The sequence below is a fragment of the Morchella sextelata genome, assembly GCF_020137385.1.
Source record: "Morchella sextelata strain SCLS chromosome Unknown scls_1, whole genome shotgun sequence".
In the NCBI taxonomy this organism is placed as follows: Eukaryota; Fungi; Ascomycota; class Pezizomycetes; order Pezizales; family Morchellaceae; genus Morchella; species Morchella sextelata.
In genome coordinates, this window is record NW_025408616.1 from 981,345 (window position 1) to 997,449 (window position 16,105).

The 16,105-nt window shown below is 43.5% G+C and overlaps 3 protein-coding genes across 3 annotated transcripts; all 3 read right to left on the reverse strand.

Moving 5' to 3' along the window:
• Positions 1-175: 175 nt before the first annotated feature.
• On the reverse strand, positions 176-1,195 carry H6S33_000247 (uncharacterized protein; the record flags this gene model as incomplete). Its single annotated transcript, XM_044831603.1, has 5 exons — positions 176-312; positions 383-551; positions 607-663; positions 717-1,048; positions 1,189-1,195. 5 exons carry the CDS (start codon positions 1,193-1,195, stop codon positions 176-178), a joined length of 702 nt encoding a protein of 233 aa, XP_044699806.1.
• Positions 1,196-6,243: 5,048 nt separating this feature from the next.
• On the reverse strand, positions 6,244-9,054 carry H6S33_000248 (uncharacterized protein; the record flags this gene model as incomplete). Its single annotated transcript, XM_044831604.1, has 1 exon — positions 6,244-9,054. One exon carries the CDS (start codon positions 9,052-9,054, stop codon positions 6,244-6,246), a length of 2,811 nt encoding a protein of 936 aa, XP_044699807.1.
• A 3,552-nt stretch (positions 9,055-12,606) lies between these two features.
• H6S33_000249 (uncharacterized protein) lies at positions 12,607-12,830 on the reverse strand (the record flags this gene model as incomplete). Its single annotated transcript, XM_044831605.1, has 1 exon — positions 12,607-12,830. A coding segment is annotated over one exon (224 nt), but the record flags the coding sequence as incomplete, so codon positions are not given.
• Between the last annotated feature and the right edge of the window lie 3,275 nt (positions 12,831-16,105).

A 16,105-nucleotide genomic window follows, 5' to 3' on the forward strand; every position in this document is an offset into this window, starting at 1 on the left:
CGATTATTCCGATTACTATCGTTCACTCTACTCCCGAACCAAACACAAAACGTATGGATGCTTTCTGGAGCTAGGAGGAAAACATAAGAATACAAAAAGGGTAAATACAAAAGTAGGCCGTACGCTAACTACACGTGTGATATATATCTAAGACAGTACGTAAATATATTAATATTCACAATTGGTGAGGAGGCGCAGTGTATGGCCGCTGAAGTGTCAAATCTCTATTCAAAGCTGGTGTTGAAGACGGACGACGACGATTAGAACCGGTGCCATCCCCCGCGTTGTGCCTTTGTTCTCCGTCTCGAGTACCTTGATTATTAGAAATTAAACATCAGTAGTTTCTCCAATATACCTTGCATGCCTGTGATAAGCAACATACAGCTTTGACTCAAATCATCTTCATCGTTTTTACTCCGAAATCTATTGAAATCTGTCGATAAGTGCCAAAACCGTAAGGTTCTGTTGTTCCACCTCGATTCTCCTGGATGTCGTGGTGATGATTGGCTTGCTGCTTCGCGCTCCAACATTGCCCATGCCATGTAACCTTGCTGTTTACAGTTAGCGTGGCAACCTCTAAGTTCAATAAATGGGTATTTCACTTACACCTAAAGGTTCTGGAAGAGAGTTCGGATCATGCGCATAATATACCCCATTCACTAACTAGCTATCTATCAGTCCAGCTTCCTTTTAATATCCGATTAAGAGAAACCCACTGTACGGGGGTGTTCCGGGAGCGATCGTGATTGTTCTGATACTGAGCCGTGTGCTGGATTTGTATTATCGGGACTTTGGACGCCAACGTTTCTTGGTTGATATCTTATGTCATTATTTCGTTGGCATGAATCAACATCTGCGTGTGATGATAATATGTAGCTATTAGACGTATCGGTGGTAGTGGTTGTTGTTTGAGCACTGAACGACTCTGTCGCGGACTGTGAAGCAGGGCCGCTTTCTGCAGCTGTAGTATCCGCAACAGGATCTCCACCTCTAGAAGGACTTTTTCGTTGGGGTCGTTTCTTCGACCGCCTTCCCCAGCCTATATATACTGCAACCATCAGCTCCTACTCTCTCTCACATATGCAGGAATGACTTCTGAGATATAGATTAATTAGGAATTAAATAAGCAGTGAGGGGAAACCGATTGCGGCCGCTCTTGTCAAGAAGTAAAGAAGATATTGCTACTACCGGTCATAGATTAACAGAAGCCTTCAGAGAAAGCATATGTACCCAAAAAGTTTGGATGATTTCGGACAGAGCACCAAGCAAACGAATGTCTACCGGAGATGTTGATGAAGAGATTTGTGTATTGGAGTTATGTGAAGAGAGGGTACGCAGGGCCTTGCTTCCTAGTTTTAAAAGGTTGGGGCTATTGAACATAATTATGAAAGTCCCACCCACCTTCATCCGAGCGGGCAGGCTAGCTGCATGTCTTAGCAACAGGGATAGAAACTCCGGTGGTGATATGCAATGTGAGCAGCAACGGACCTCTTCTGTGGAGTAATAGAGAGGTTGGTGGGGTCTGACAGGAACGTTATTGAGAGGCGAACTAATGCAGCTGACTATTTCTGGTCGATATTCAACAGCCCGGGCTGGGGGGCCGACTGGCCGGATCGACCAAGTAGGTATACGAACATTCACTTGCGGAGAATAAATGTACCTACGGCATTTGAGATAAATGTTTCTTTTGGTTTTCGTAGTAAGTCAGCTATTCATACACTATTCGTGAGTTTACGCAAACCCACTGTACGGGTTCAGGGTCCATGTACATAACTCAATGAACGTTGTTTTTGTTGCACATATCTTTAATCTAATTGCGACCCATACGTTCGTTTAGGGGACGGAAAGCCAATTGAAAAATCAAACTGGTTTATGCAGTTGAATGGCCAATTGTATAGATTAAAAACAAGGCGTCCTCTGTAAGATGTAAGGAGACATGCAAGAGTGCTTTTTGAGTGGGAATTGCAGCTCACGTTATTTGACTGGCGCGAGTTCCTGCAGCATAACCGAGTGCGCACTGCTGGTAAGATATTCTATTCACACCCTGTTACGTATGTGGGGAAAGTTGTGGACAGGTTGATGGTGCATGTTTTATATGTACATGTAGGTACTCTGGAATATTCAACATAAGGTAATGCCGTGCCCCAGGGCTCCCCAGGTAAAAGGAATGTGAGACTGACACAGACGCAGCGGAACGTTTCTCGCTTAAACCAAGTTCCCGGACCGCTCAATGCTACTAGATGGCCGGGCGGATAAAGACACTTACTAGTCCCCATGTCTAGCTTGACGGGGCGATAGTAGAAAAAAGTCAACTTGAGGGACGCTCAAGGACGCCACTTCTATGAGAAGCCATTTTCTGGACAGCCTTGTAAAGTTGCAGACAGGCTGCATGCAATCGTAGTGGTTTGAAAGACGCCTTCGAGTGTACAGTTACCACTGGCTGGGTATTGTAGGCCATTGTGCGTTCTGATGGCCGGAACAAGCCAACTCAGAATATGCACAAGATGATAACGATGATGTATTGGATACAAGGTGGAACCTAGATCTCTACTCTATACAATGAGCAGCGTGTTCTCCAGCCACTTGTCCACAATAAATGTATGTGTCTTCATTTTGACCCGGTTTTCAGCTCTGTCTTCTGGTACACGTAAGCCATACCAAACCTACATATACAGGTAGTCTGGTAGTGCTATATGTACGTACCCAGACAAGCAGGTGTCTGTATCTACATGTAGAGTACGAACATAGGATACTTGTAGGTACAGCAAGTACATGTACTTCCATTCCTATCCTAAATATGTACATGCATGTATGTACACTCGTACTCGTAAATTCATAGCGTTTGTGAACACAACTGGGTTGCATACCGGCCAAATCCTGCATGAGGCTCCAGATTTTGGTATATGCAGACCCAGCTATGTTCACAAACGCTATGAAATTACGAGTAGATTTGCAAGTAGTTCAAACCACTGTCCTCAAATCAACTGTGCTTCCGAGACATAAGTAAGTACTCAACCAAATATGATGATGCGGAGACTATAGCTACTTTGTATTTAACCTAGTAAATTGCGTGAGAACCAGGATGTCGGAACTTGAATTTGTGATACCCATTCTTCAGCGCCGGGAGATTTTCTCGGAGGACGCCTACAAATGGTGGATAAGAGCGGATCTGTGGGGTCTCCAGGAATCCCGAAAGAGCGTCACCAAAATAGATGTACCTAGCCCTTCCTGCAAATCTTCCTGCAAAGATATCACACGCAAGTAGGATGCTGAGTCGCTTCACGCGGCAGTTGACCCCAGCTCGTGTCTCTACAAATATATTTATGTGGTTGATAGCCGCAACAACCCCCGCTTTACCCTAGGCCTGCATGCCATGGGTACACTTCATGTCCAGAAAGCTTGAACAAACGTTGTCGTGAGTTCCTGGGGGTTTATTGCAAGAGTGGTCAAACATGTGCTGAAGCAGTTCCCCAAAGATATTGATCAATTGAGCCTGAAGTACATGCACGTGCTCGTGCTCGATCCAATGAGATTATTCGAACACAGAGATCCATATATTTTGTGATACACGACAATACAAGATCACTCAGTAAGATATATCTACAAGACTATGATGATTACTAGCATCTACATACATTTGGTGATACATGATCTTCCTAGATACTTAGGGTTATCATAGGGTACATGTAAATACACCAAGACTCGAACGAGTGATATTACATGAGTATAGGCCATAGACTGGGACTCTTCCCGCCCCGGCCCAGAACAAGTATTGAAGACATTAACTGATTTGTTCTTTCCTCCCCAAAGCTTTTACGATTGGGTAGAATTGAAGGGTATATTGCAAATAAGTATATACACCATGCATCCGCGGGTGAAATCCTGTTCGTGGAAATATCTTCCAAGCCAACGCTGACCGTTTGACATTTTTTTACAAACAAAAGCAAAAAAAGGGTTAGCCACGTTTCTTCTCCCGGAAATTTTATCTCCTAGCTACCAAGATCCTAGATCACGCCTTAATAGCTTGATTCGAAATCTGATAAACCTATTAGGAGGATAATTACGACTGAGTGCTACACATGAAACGCCAGCTAGAATCACTGAAGATGATAAAATAAAAGAATGACTAGCTAATTGGATCTTAGCTATAGGATCCACAAAAGATTTGTCCAATATTCTCTTTCCACATGTTTTGAGCTATGCGGCCTTCCAAATTCTCGTCGTAGGCCCAAATATAATATCTTTCCTAGTTATATATAATAGGCCTGCAGGTATGCATAGGTGACTGCAGAGATCATAGCGTGTCTTCTCGAACTTAGATGGCAGATAAAGCCGGCCTTAAACTCCCCGGATCCAGACGGATATAACTCAGGCCTGTGAGCCGCGCTCCAATAAAACCATGTTTTAGATAGACGTGCATAGCTGTTTTAAACTAAGCCCACAATAGCATCGTCGCCGTCAAGTATTTGGAATATTGGAAAAGAAATATTTCGTGCCTTGCAATGGGGGTTATCCCTACGTGGCAAGGCATCAGATATCAGCACGAGATGAATCAACAGAGTAGTTTCGACGTTAATGGCTGCACTTCTTAGAATTGCGGATATATTATCCTCACGATAAGTTTGGTCATAGATTAAGGAGTTGTTCCTTCATGCTATCAGGCCAACTTAGTTAGGGAAGCTAGCACAAGATCTTTTTTGCTCAATCGCCGTTGATATTTGTACAACGTTAGACAGCATGAGAAATTAAAACAAACAGTAGTTAAATATTCCTGTGAAGGGTTAAAATTCTAATGAGGTTTCAGTTATAAGGCGGCATGCACTATCGATCGCCGTTTGGTAAACCCATCAAATAGAAATGGCGCATTTAACCGACTGATCGCCCACATCAGTCTTCAATCACATGACTTTTTTCTTTTTTTCCTTTTCAATCTCATGTTTCAGCATTACTATTCGTTCTCAATGTATACAATCGAGAAAGTAATCATTGGCATTATGAGTAAGATAAGAACATGTAATTGTGGATATCAATGCCATGCTATTGGCTACCCGGTCAATCCGCAATCAGTTCAAACTAGGTAGGGGTAACTCATGATCATTAAGAGGCAATTTTCTTTTTGAAGACAGGCAATTTCGTGGCTAATTAAATCTCAATGAATACTACGGGGCTCAGTACTACGTACTGGTGCTACTGGTTTATTACTCTAACGAAGAGTTATCTTTACTTAAGAGCCTGTGTAAAGGCACACGTACCAAGTAGATACTATATGTAGTTATATTAAGAGTGTTTATAATGGTTGTCTAAACTCCACGGGATTTATCTATACTCTCTTCGCAGGGGCTTAATGATCCACTATTCGTAGCAAGTTAGACAGTGAATTGGCCGATTTATAGTAACAAATCGGAGATTATAAGATACTGTATATCCCAGAAAACATCGTCATCATATGGTAAGTGAATTTCTTGTCAGCTCAGACACGCTCAGGGCACCCTGTGACAGTTTCGGCACCCGTAATCACTAACTGTCACTCGATCATCGTGCATACACAAGGTCAATTGAATGGCAACGTACCCTGTAAACCATATTAGCGCCCATGTCCAAGCTTCTTTGTATTCGTTCAGTCATGAAAGCATCTTATAGAGAATTATGCACATGCTATGGCCGTTACAACTTGTAACCTGCAAAACTGACCAGCCTTGTTACAATAAATAAATAAAGATGAACTCGAAAGAATCTGAAGAAAATCAAGAACATCGAGAGAGAAACGCTCACCAGCATCATTATACAAACTTTAAAAGTGCAAGCAAACAAAGGTGGAAAAAGTGAAATAAACCCTCGCCATGTCCAGAAACAGTACTTTTGATATCCAGCAACCTGCCACCCAAATAATACGCCATCATTTTAACATCAAGGATTAAAGAGAAATAAAAGAAAAAGATCCAGAAACTGAAGCATAATGCAGAAGAAGAAACATTTTAGCTAAACACAAGCGGGGATATACAACAATATAAGACCAAAAGCATGAGATAAGGAGATACATGTATCTACCAATCAACTCTCCCAGCATCGAGTCTTCACTAAGACATACATACATGAATTAAAATTGGTAGGAAATGAAAGAAAGAAATACCTTCGAGAGACAGCTTTGAAAAAAGCATAAGAGAGAAATTTTCGCATTCATGAAGAATCTTCAAGATCATGTGAGAGTAAGCTTTTTAAAATCCAAACGGGTCTCCAACCGCCTCAAACCTTTGCAGTGGAGTCGCCAACTTTCCACAATACTCTCCCCCCAGCTGCCGCACCCACACCTTTCTTTCGGCGGGTTATTTCAAGCCCGTTCCCACCATGACCAAACGTACGTAGGACGCTTTCCTCCCAGTGCAAATCCTCGTGATCAGGGCTCTTATCACTTAGAAGTGCTGGTGACATAGATAAATCGGATGTATGACCGTCGGCAGTCCCAAGGTCGCTACAAATACTAAGCCTCCGGTCTCTTTCAACCTTGAAACTGTACTTGCGTCGCCTCTCTCTTTCGTGCACGACCGCCTTTGCAATGTCATATTTTTCGAACCCCTTCCAATCATTGACCCTAACACCAAAACCATCGTGCTCCAGTATAATTCTCAGCAAGCCAAATGGCACGCTCAGCAAAATGGTGGAATAAGCTTGTCGAATTTCGGCTGGCCCACTAAATCCTCTATTTAAAGGAGAGATCGGGGTATTGACCCCGGTTGAAGAGCGGTTAGGCGCTTCAGAAAAGCGTAAGAGATATTTGCTTGCGGGTGCCCTAGGATCAAACTTGAATGGCTGCGGCAAATTTTTAACTAGAAACGCGACAGCTTCATCGAGCATATTCTTTGCAAAAACGCCATATCCTGTACTTGGTTCGTTGATACCGTTGGCGAGTGCCTTGGCTTCAGCTTCTTCATTCGCATGGAGCGCAAAATCTAGAAGCCTTTCAAGAGCGCCTCCTTCTAAACGCATTCCCCATCTCCTGATTCCCCATACCCCTCTCTCTACGATTTCATCGATTCCTAGTAAGGTGCCAGTAGCCAGCAATGCAATACTTCTGTCCAACATTTGTACCTCTTCGCTTTTGCTGCTTTGCATGATGTTTCCAAGAGATATCGATTTGGTTGAGTTATTGGTCTCTTGGTGAATACTTCCCTCAGAGGGATTGACGCTTTCAGGAGTAGAACCTTTTCTGAAATTATCCGCCTTCTCGGTGCTTTCTCTGGTCCATTCTAGCGTTCTATGTTTCGAATGACTAGGATCCAAATACGCATCAAGTTCCCAATCTGCAGCCCCATATAACCACCGTAATGAAAGCAAGAAGCTATCGCGGTTGATGTATTTGTCGCTTGTTTTCAATGAAAGAGTAATCTTTCGGCTCGATGTGATTTTCGCCTTCCGCCCCATTTCCGTTTGATCAGCCCACATGCCAGAGTCCCTTGAATCTTTCAAGGCCTGTTCATCTTTATTATTGACCTGATCTTCAATCAGACGGGCCAATTTTGTTGACCTTCCCAAGATAAAAGAGTGTGCGTTAAATTCTTCGGCGTTCCAATCATACTCTCCTCCAGTTTGATTCACCGATAGTTTCACATCAGACAACCTGTCACATAAATAGTACTCCAACGAATATGACTGCAATCTATGAGCTGCGGCAGTCCCCTTATCAGGCACCTCGAAATTAGATTTATGAGGGCGTCCCATTGAAGGGTCGAAACTGTTCGGCTGCCTGTTTTGGTTCCCATCTGAGTGCATTATGCCATGACGACCCATATTAAAACCAGGATTAGATATTTCAGCAGGCATAATCATGTTTCCAGTTGGCATCCCGTTGTACTGCTGATCGTTGTCGGGTGGAAAGAATGAAATGTTGCGAAGAAGCGGGTTACTCTCAATTATGCTAGTTTGCCTTGTTTTGTTTTCCTGTGATGCAATTAAGGCATTTTCGAAAGCCCGGTCTTCTTGAGGATGATGCTCATTTGAGGAATTATTGAAGTGGACTAAATGTTCATGAGGTGGAGGGGAGAAAACAGACATGTGGTGCTGGTGCTGCATGTCCATGTGTACTGGAAATGGATGGGTTGGGGTAAACGGAGTTTGGGGATTTGTGCTACCGCCCTTCTCGGAAGTTTGACTTGAACTGTCGAATGTACCATGTGGTCGGAAAGGAGGTGGTGGTGCAAACATTGTACCTGTGTTTGGAGGGGTCATGCTGCTGTGAAATTGGTAGAGATCTTGAGGGCCACGTGGAATGAAGCCCTGGTGGTGAAAAGGCATGTGGTGGGGATGGGGATGGTGCGGCGGGAGTGGATGTGGGAGAGCGTAGGGTGGGTATCCATCAGAGAGTGGGCCATTCTGAATTGGTGTTTCATTGCCGTTTGTAGTGTTTAAATTTCTATTAAGGTGGAAACCATTCTCTTGAATGTTCTCATAGAAAGCTGGGTGAGGGAATGATAGGAAATTAGGTTGGGAAACCATCTCCGGTCTCATTGTGTTAGAATAAGCATGATCAGCACGAGTCTTCAGAGTTTCCAACTCATTGCTGTCTTGTGATTGCAACTCCATTTTGGCTTGCTGGGATGAAGGAATCTGGTCTCCCGACTGAATTCCAGTTTCTTTCGAATCCGTACTATAGTTTATCAAGGAAGGAATCTGATCGACAAAGGGTCGAGTCATTGCTTCAGCGGGAGGAGTGATAGGAGCAACAGGAGGCTGATGGCGATGGACAGGAGAGGTCGCCACTTTGGATTTTGAAGCAGGTGCGAGTTCGGTCATCACCGGTTCGCGGCGTGCGGCGGGGGGAGACTCAGCCTTTGTCATTGTAGTGGATGAGTATGTCCTCTTTGCCACGTGGGAGTATGAAAAATTCCCAGAGCCTGTAGTTTCTTTACCCCCAGTAAGCACAATAGGCCCGGTGTCCCTGGGAAGAGGTTTTCCAGGAATTCCGGGCTTAGGCGGGAGGCTGGAATGTCCTTGGAGCCCGCTCCCACGTCCAATCCCTTGGGCAACGAATTTCCTCACTTGCTTCTGATGATGTGCCATCGGAAGGGCCGGTAAGATTGAGATTACGGAACGAATCTGGGTCGGAGGAGGACGCGGAGGTAGTGAAGATGGTGATGAATTTAGAGGAGAAGAGGATGGAAGCTGTGACTTCGGGGGAGTAGGAGGAAGTTTATCCATGTCGTTAGATTGGAGGTGTATTCGTTTGTTCCTTCTGTATAGCCGATGGGCAAAGAGTTAGTAAACAGCAGAGAAGTGAAGCTGCTTGGAAGGATCATAATTACAATGTATCGGGGAGTTTTATCGTAGATATCTTAGTTTTGTGAGGTTGTATGTTGATAAAATGGTCAGAAAAAAAGTGCGTCAGCTAGATCAAGCTTGACCTAGGATAGGTGTATACTATTAAGCTGGGCTGGGTGAAGTAGAGTAAAAGGATAGTTGTTAACTTGTACGCAGAGGATAGATGGTGACAACCCGCGGAGGGGTGGCTAAGGAGGGGTTAGCAGCAGCTCTGTTTGGACGTTGCGCTGTGAGCCTGAAGTTGTGCAAAAAAAAAAAAAACTCTTACATCATTTTTCAGGCAGGATATAGGGAAATAAGACAAATACCAATAACACCAACATTATATAAAGACATCGAATTCCGCTCTTCGACTTTATTTACAGACCTCCTAAACGACTTTATTTTCAGATTCTTTCTTTTTACTTACTGCTGACGTGTGCGATAAGTAACTGAGTTGGGATAAGAGCAGAGCCTCATCCATCATCTGGCCCAGCTATCCAGGAACAAGGATCTAGCGCAGGGACCAACTCTACCCCTCGATCTTTATCGAAACCTCCCACCTTCACCATCAATAAGCCTTCTCATCCACATGGCAAACCTCCGGATCATACGAACCTAGTCTCAGGATTTTGATCAGATTACCCGCGGCACAATTCACGTGCAGGTCACTTGCACTACCACTGCCCTTCACAATTTTCAGATACCACAACCCTAACCCTATCTTCTACGCCAATGCGGTTTGTCATGGCCTTTTCCAACCGGCAGGTACATACATGTATGCACTCTCGAAAGAAATCATATAGGTATACCCTTTGGCACTTTCCAAATATAAATGACTTTGGAAAGGCCCAAAGTTCAATTGTTTTCTGATCGGGTTAGAACCTAGAGCGCGTACAGTAACGCATTCCTGAGCCTAGAGAAGTTTGGGTTATGCATTCATCGAGAAGAGACTAACTAAGAGAAGCCCTGCGGCAATTATTAATCTACAAACAGTCATATTTGGGAGTTCTTCAAGAAACGTTTAAAAACCAGCACTGAACCAGTATATTTACTCTTTCATCTGAAGAGTTTCCCAAACCCCCCAGTTCTCAGTGTGAAATTTAAATTGAGCAGCCATGATCACTCGGAAGACAATGCGTCATAGGTAACTCCGTGGTCCATCTCAGGTGTCAATACCTCATCGGGCGAACTACATGTATTTTTGTGTTCGGGTAGCATACTCTAGCACCTACGCTTTCCCGGATTAACTGCATTAATATTAACGGCCCTTAGACATCAGAATTCATTCTATGATTACAAGTCAATGATTCATCAATGCAGCGTCAATCGCGGTCATGAATAACGACTCCAAGAAGCCATTCACTCTGTCTCGAGGCTAAGTACCTATTTCAAAGCTATCATCCTCTAGCCCTGTTTCTGGACTGCTCAATTTTTTGATAGAAGGACTTATTTCAGCACCAAAGGCTTTTGTTCGCCGGAGGGGATTTGGATCTGGCTATGCACACAAAACGTCTAGTTCGGCAATGCGTTTTTCATACTATTTTGTCACATGAAGCCTTGGATCATTCTACTGATGTCTCAAAGCTATGGGAGATCTAGGGTATATGAAATTGAGGCCCCATATATACGACATTCACTCTGTTTTTTCGAGCCCGAGAAGTTACAGCTGAAAACCTCATATACTCTGGATAACCACATAAACAGCGGCGCAAATTAGTCAGATATCATACCTTCAACCCCGAAGAGATACATGTAGTTCTAAAGGGGGGCCTAATTTCGTCTAAACATGCCTGTAACAGTAAGTTTCTATTGTCAACCCCCGATTTGCACTCGCCATTATGGCCTTTAGCTCTCCCTGGAGTCTAAGCCGGTCTACATACATGTATTCACGGATCTCTTATGCAGCTTCTTACATATAGCCTTAAAGCAAAGTGCAAGTAAGACCTATATGGGATGCACTTTACCTAAACGAGGTTCTAAGAGATTTAAATATGATCTAATATAATAGCAGACTGGATACATACAGCACGCGATCGCTACGGACCACAAAAGCAACACCATTATTACAACGTGTAACTTACTTGAAACAAGATCCTACCTGAGATTAAATGCTGGAGCCTTGAGGCGAGCCATCCTGAAAGGATCTGCCCCCACCTAGAAATCTTACCCCGGTGGAAAACACGTGGGTCGCCTGACCGAGTGATATCCAGTGATTACACACACCAAAAAGTGAGACAGGGGCACAGAACTCAAACTAAAATGATTTCGCACATCTGTCTCGCTTACACAAAGGGTGAAAAAGAAACTGCTTACACGTACATGGAGTAATGATCAGCTAGTGTGCATTACTACTTCCAGGGAGTAAAAAATCACAAGAATATACATTAATGTTGTCGGTAAATTCAAGGACATATAACTATGCTACTAGATAATCGAGTACCACGTTTCACAACTGTGAATGCCTAATTAAAGCTATATCCATAGAAAGAATACCATGGTATGTACTCCCTAATACTTTGATAATAATTTGGATCGCGTGTTCAGGCGTGATGTTGTAATGGATATCTATGTTTGTTCATTAGACGGATATTAAATGCTAAAACTCTTCTCACCACTACTTTACATGAAATTTAAGTCATTAATCATAAGCCTATCTACCCAAGGCTTAATCAATTGAGACCCGAAGACATATATGGGGCTCTTCGTCGCTGGATTACCCTCCGAAAGTGTGTGTACTAAAACATGATCATGCATAGGTAAAGATCACTTTGATGATAACCAGTAGAGCAATCCGGATAGAGCTCGTGGGACCTCATATCTCTAGTCAAATTCTATAACCACAGATCGATCGAGGCATGCACTATCGTATATACACTCCAGTGCTCAATTTCCCAAAGCCATTCCTACATTTTCACCACCGTTGTTTCTACTACTGCCTATATTAGCATATCTCTCTAGTATACGGGATCCAATGTCAATCTCACATTCGAGCTTCCTCTCTTCCTCCTAGGAATCGTTCCGGGATCCAGTTGCTTGTTGTGAACCAGCCTGTGGTGTTGTGTCATGTTATCTTTCCTAGCAAATCCCTTTTGACCCTTCCGTGAGCATCCTGGATATGGGCAGTCATATTGCGGTTTTCCGTGTGCGTCCCGGTAGTGTCGTTGTAGTTTGTGCAAATGGGTAAATAGTTTATTGCATCCGGGTTTGAGGCACGGGTGTTGTACTTGATCGTCTGGATTTGATATTGATCTATGCGAGGTTAGCCAGATATGCGCTGGAGTATGATAATTAAATTTAAAGGCGACGACTTGCATTCCTGGACTACTTGGTTCTGAGGTCTCGAACTCGGGTGATGCCATCGCCTCATATTGGGAATTGCAATCGAGAAAATTCTCATCTTTGTGCAAAAATTCCCCTTCTTGTCGCACAGAAAGTATCTGCTGTTCTGAAGGTCCGGGACCATAGTATGAATTTTGAAAAATAAAAGTACTATTCTCAGCACGAAGCCTTGGATCAATCAAATTTTGGTCCGTCATTTGTAGTAGGAGCTGCTAATGCGATAGTTTGATGGCAGTATGCAGAAAACCTCTCGGGACGGCGGGACAGTCAGCGCTGTGAAGAGCTGATATATCAATTTCTAAGGTTTCCCTGTCTATGTCATGCGCACACGCACAAGTAAGTCATAATACACGTATCCTTTGAGGTCGCAATTGGTGGACTTACCTAGCTAGATAGTAGAGTTACACGTTGATTGTGGCGTTCAAACAAGTTAGGTGCTTAAGATTATAATCGAGGAAATTCAAACGAGAGTGACGAAGCTTTGAGGCTTGATGTTCGAAATCAAAGCAATGCGGTGGGATCTCTGGAGCTTAAACGTAAACTCGTGGGGAAGGACAGAGCTATGAATCCCCCAACATACTGCATACATCATGTAGGCTTACTCAGGGGGTGTCACTTAAGGCTTCGGAGGTGCTGCTATGATCCCCACTTCTTCACACATACTGTATCGGTTCATTTCCATGCATGGGGCTCCGCGAGTCATGCATGATGCACCCAAGATATCGGATCAGCCTTTGAGCTTCTTAGCCACAGTCCCACGTTAGTTAATACAGAAGAATAGAACACTGCCCTTACTTCTAGGAACCACAGCAATCTCTTTGGAAACCGTTTCTGTTTGGAGAAAATATTGCAGATCAGTCAGATTATGGGGTCACGGTTTTACGGCAAGTGCGGGTTTTTCCTTCGGCGACTAGGGGTTGGGGCCGATAGGTAGTACATGGTCGGTGGAGGCTTTGGTATCTTGGCCGTTTATTACCAGATTCATGTAAATTACACAGAACGGTATGATAATAAGCACTTGTACGCCTAGAGTACTTGAAGATGCGATTTCATACTATAGGGCTCTGTCTTGCAGTCGCGGAAGACCGTTAGAACGACATGTGCACACGTGGGACAAAAATAACACACACACACCAACACAAAAAGGTTTAAGGTTGTGAGGCTCCCTCCTACCGATTGGATACACAGAGTGGATAAAATATATATATGTCAAGCTAGAGTGGAGTCTTCCGAATCCCAGTTTAGCCAACCTTGCTTACCCTGCGAAGTCGGTGTCTAATACCTGTTTAGTATCCCTATATGTTCATACATGTACACCTCTTTAGAGGAAATATGGGTATAGCTGATCATAAAATCAACGTTACAACCTCCGCCGCTGCGTACTTTACGCGTGCAGCCTGACGTTTAAATTTGACAGTCACATTGAGGTGTCCCTAGCTACTGACTAAGGGCATAATTACTAGAGTATAACATATACTTGTGGGTAAATGTAGTTTTTGACGAATTTACTTACGTTCAACGTAGCCATGATATTACGGGACCTTGAGGCTCAATAATTAGACTCAACTTAGACGTTGTGCAAGAATAGGCAAGGCGAGAAACCAATTTTCGCCCCCTTTCAGGGCTTCCAGAGACGATTCTACATATTCATAATTAGAGCAAAATTTCCTGATTATAGTAGAGTGTTCAAATCATCGAGCGCGCCGATAGTATGCCACGCACATGTCTACTTGATGTCATCGACGCGACTTCCGGTACCTCTTTTGATAGCTTAAGCCTTGCGCTGCAGCCAACTGATCTCTCGATAGGTCCCATAAGTATATTACTACGCGCACGCATTATATTTCATGTTAGCACATACACCCCCTATGTACTATTCGACCTTGAACTAGTTCAAGTTGTCAAAACTGCATTCAATATCTCCTAGGCCTGGTTAGTGGGTGTTCATACATGTATGTGTAAAACAATTTTCCTTGCAGCGCTAGCTGCATGATTGATACATGTATCTACCAAATACATGTATTTGGGAGAGTTAGCCTGACAACAGCCGAGCTGGGAAGGGTGAATCGCAACTCATCTCACCATCGAGTGATATCACATGACCGAACCGATCTATACGCCTCACGAGTCGATCTTGTCCTATTATGGTCTGTGCGACTACATACATGTGCCGGCAAAAATTATGCCCGGGCTACCTCCACATTATCCCTTGCCAATAAAAATTAAACGATGTGCTACATCCCGGAAGACTTGCAGCTAGACATGCACAAAGGTTTGCTAGTGCTAAGGCAAAACAGTTTGTCGTTTGACCATTGATTTATCGAATACTTGTTCGGAGAGCTCGCAGAGCTAGAGCTGACAATCGTGTTCTTAGAATTTAGCTCCACGGCCCACAAAACCATATAGCTATTCTACTTCCGAGTGTTAAACCACCACGAATGGTCATGATTCGCAATGTGAGGCTTGTCTAAGACAGCGGTTTTACTACTGAAGCGAAGCCCATCGCCAACATACATGTATGTGCCCATAAGGGGCCTGCAGAGTAGAGTAAGGGTAATAATGCATAACCAGCACAAAAGACTTCATATATATATAAAGTCAGCCCAGTCAATAATTATAGATGCCCGTCTAGTGAGTTTTCCACAGATTTCTCGTTCCCGAAGCAGACCAAGAACCCATCAGAATGGACTTTTCCTTCCAAGACCAGGTGAGGGTAAGTTTATTTTGCCCATCGGTTTATCAGTGATTCCATTCCTCTGGAAATCAACATTTCCTCGTCAACTGGAAGTTTTCACTCCTTATGGGTCTAGTGTGTTTCAAAACTTTTGTGGAACCCAAATATAATACAAGGCCATATATGTCGTAAACGTGGGATTTATTCCAACTCAGTGGCTTAGATGGAGGGGCCATAGGGCTCCGAGAGCTTTCTTGATTGTGATGCCAAGTTAAAAACTGCGGTGCATATACTAGGTTGAGTATCTTGCTCTCCTGTAAACACGTGTGTCTACAGGTCAACCCGGATAGATCTGATTAATTTTATGTACCCTTATAATTAGATCAATCCTCTTTGAGATATACATAAACCCCAATTAAATCCCGGGGTTGTGGTCGAGTAATCAAACTGAACTCATTTGGTTATATTAATTCTTCAAATAACTTATTGGTTTATGCTGATATCAACAAGAACTGAACATTCTGATTCCAAGTGTGAGCGACACTTGGAATCTGGATATATCACCCTCACTGGTTGCATTAATATCCAATTCTACCATTTTAGAAGTGTCATAATGACCACTTGATATCTAGTTTACGTGGGGAGCCGGCCCACATGGACATCGGTTGCTTTAGCCTTGCATAAATGAATTTATGCATTATGTAGCTTCATCATGTTGTCACAATCACGAGTGATTTACCGGGTCGATGTCATCCTTGATAGAGGTTCCCGTGTCTTTCATGTAGTATAACTACGTGA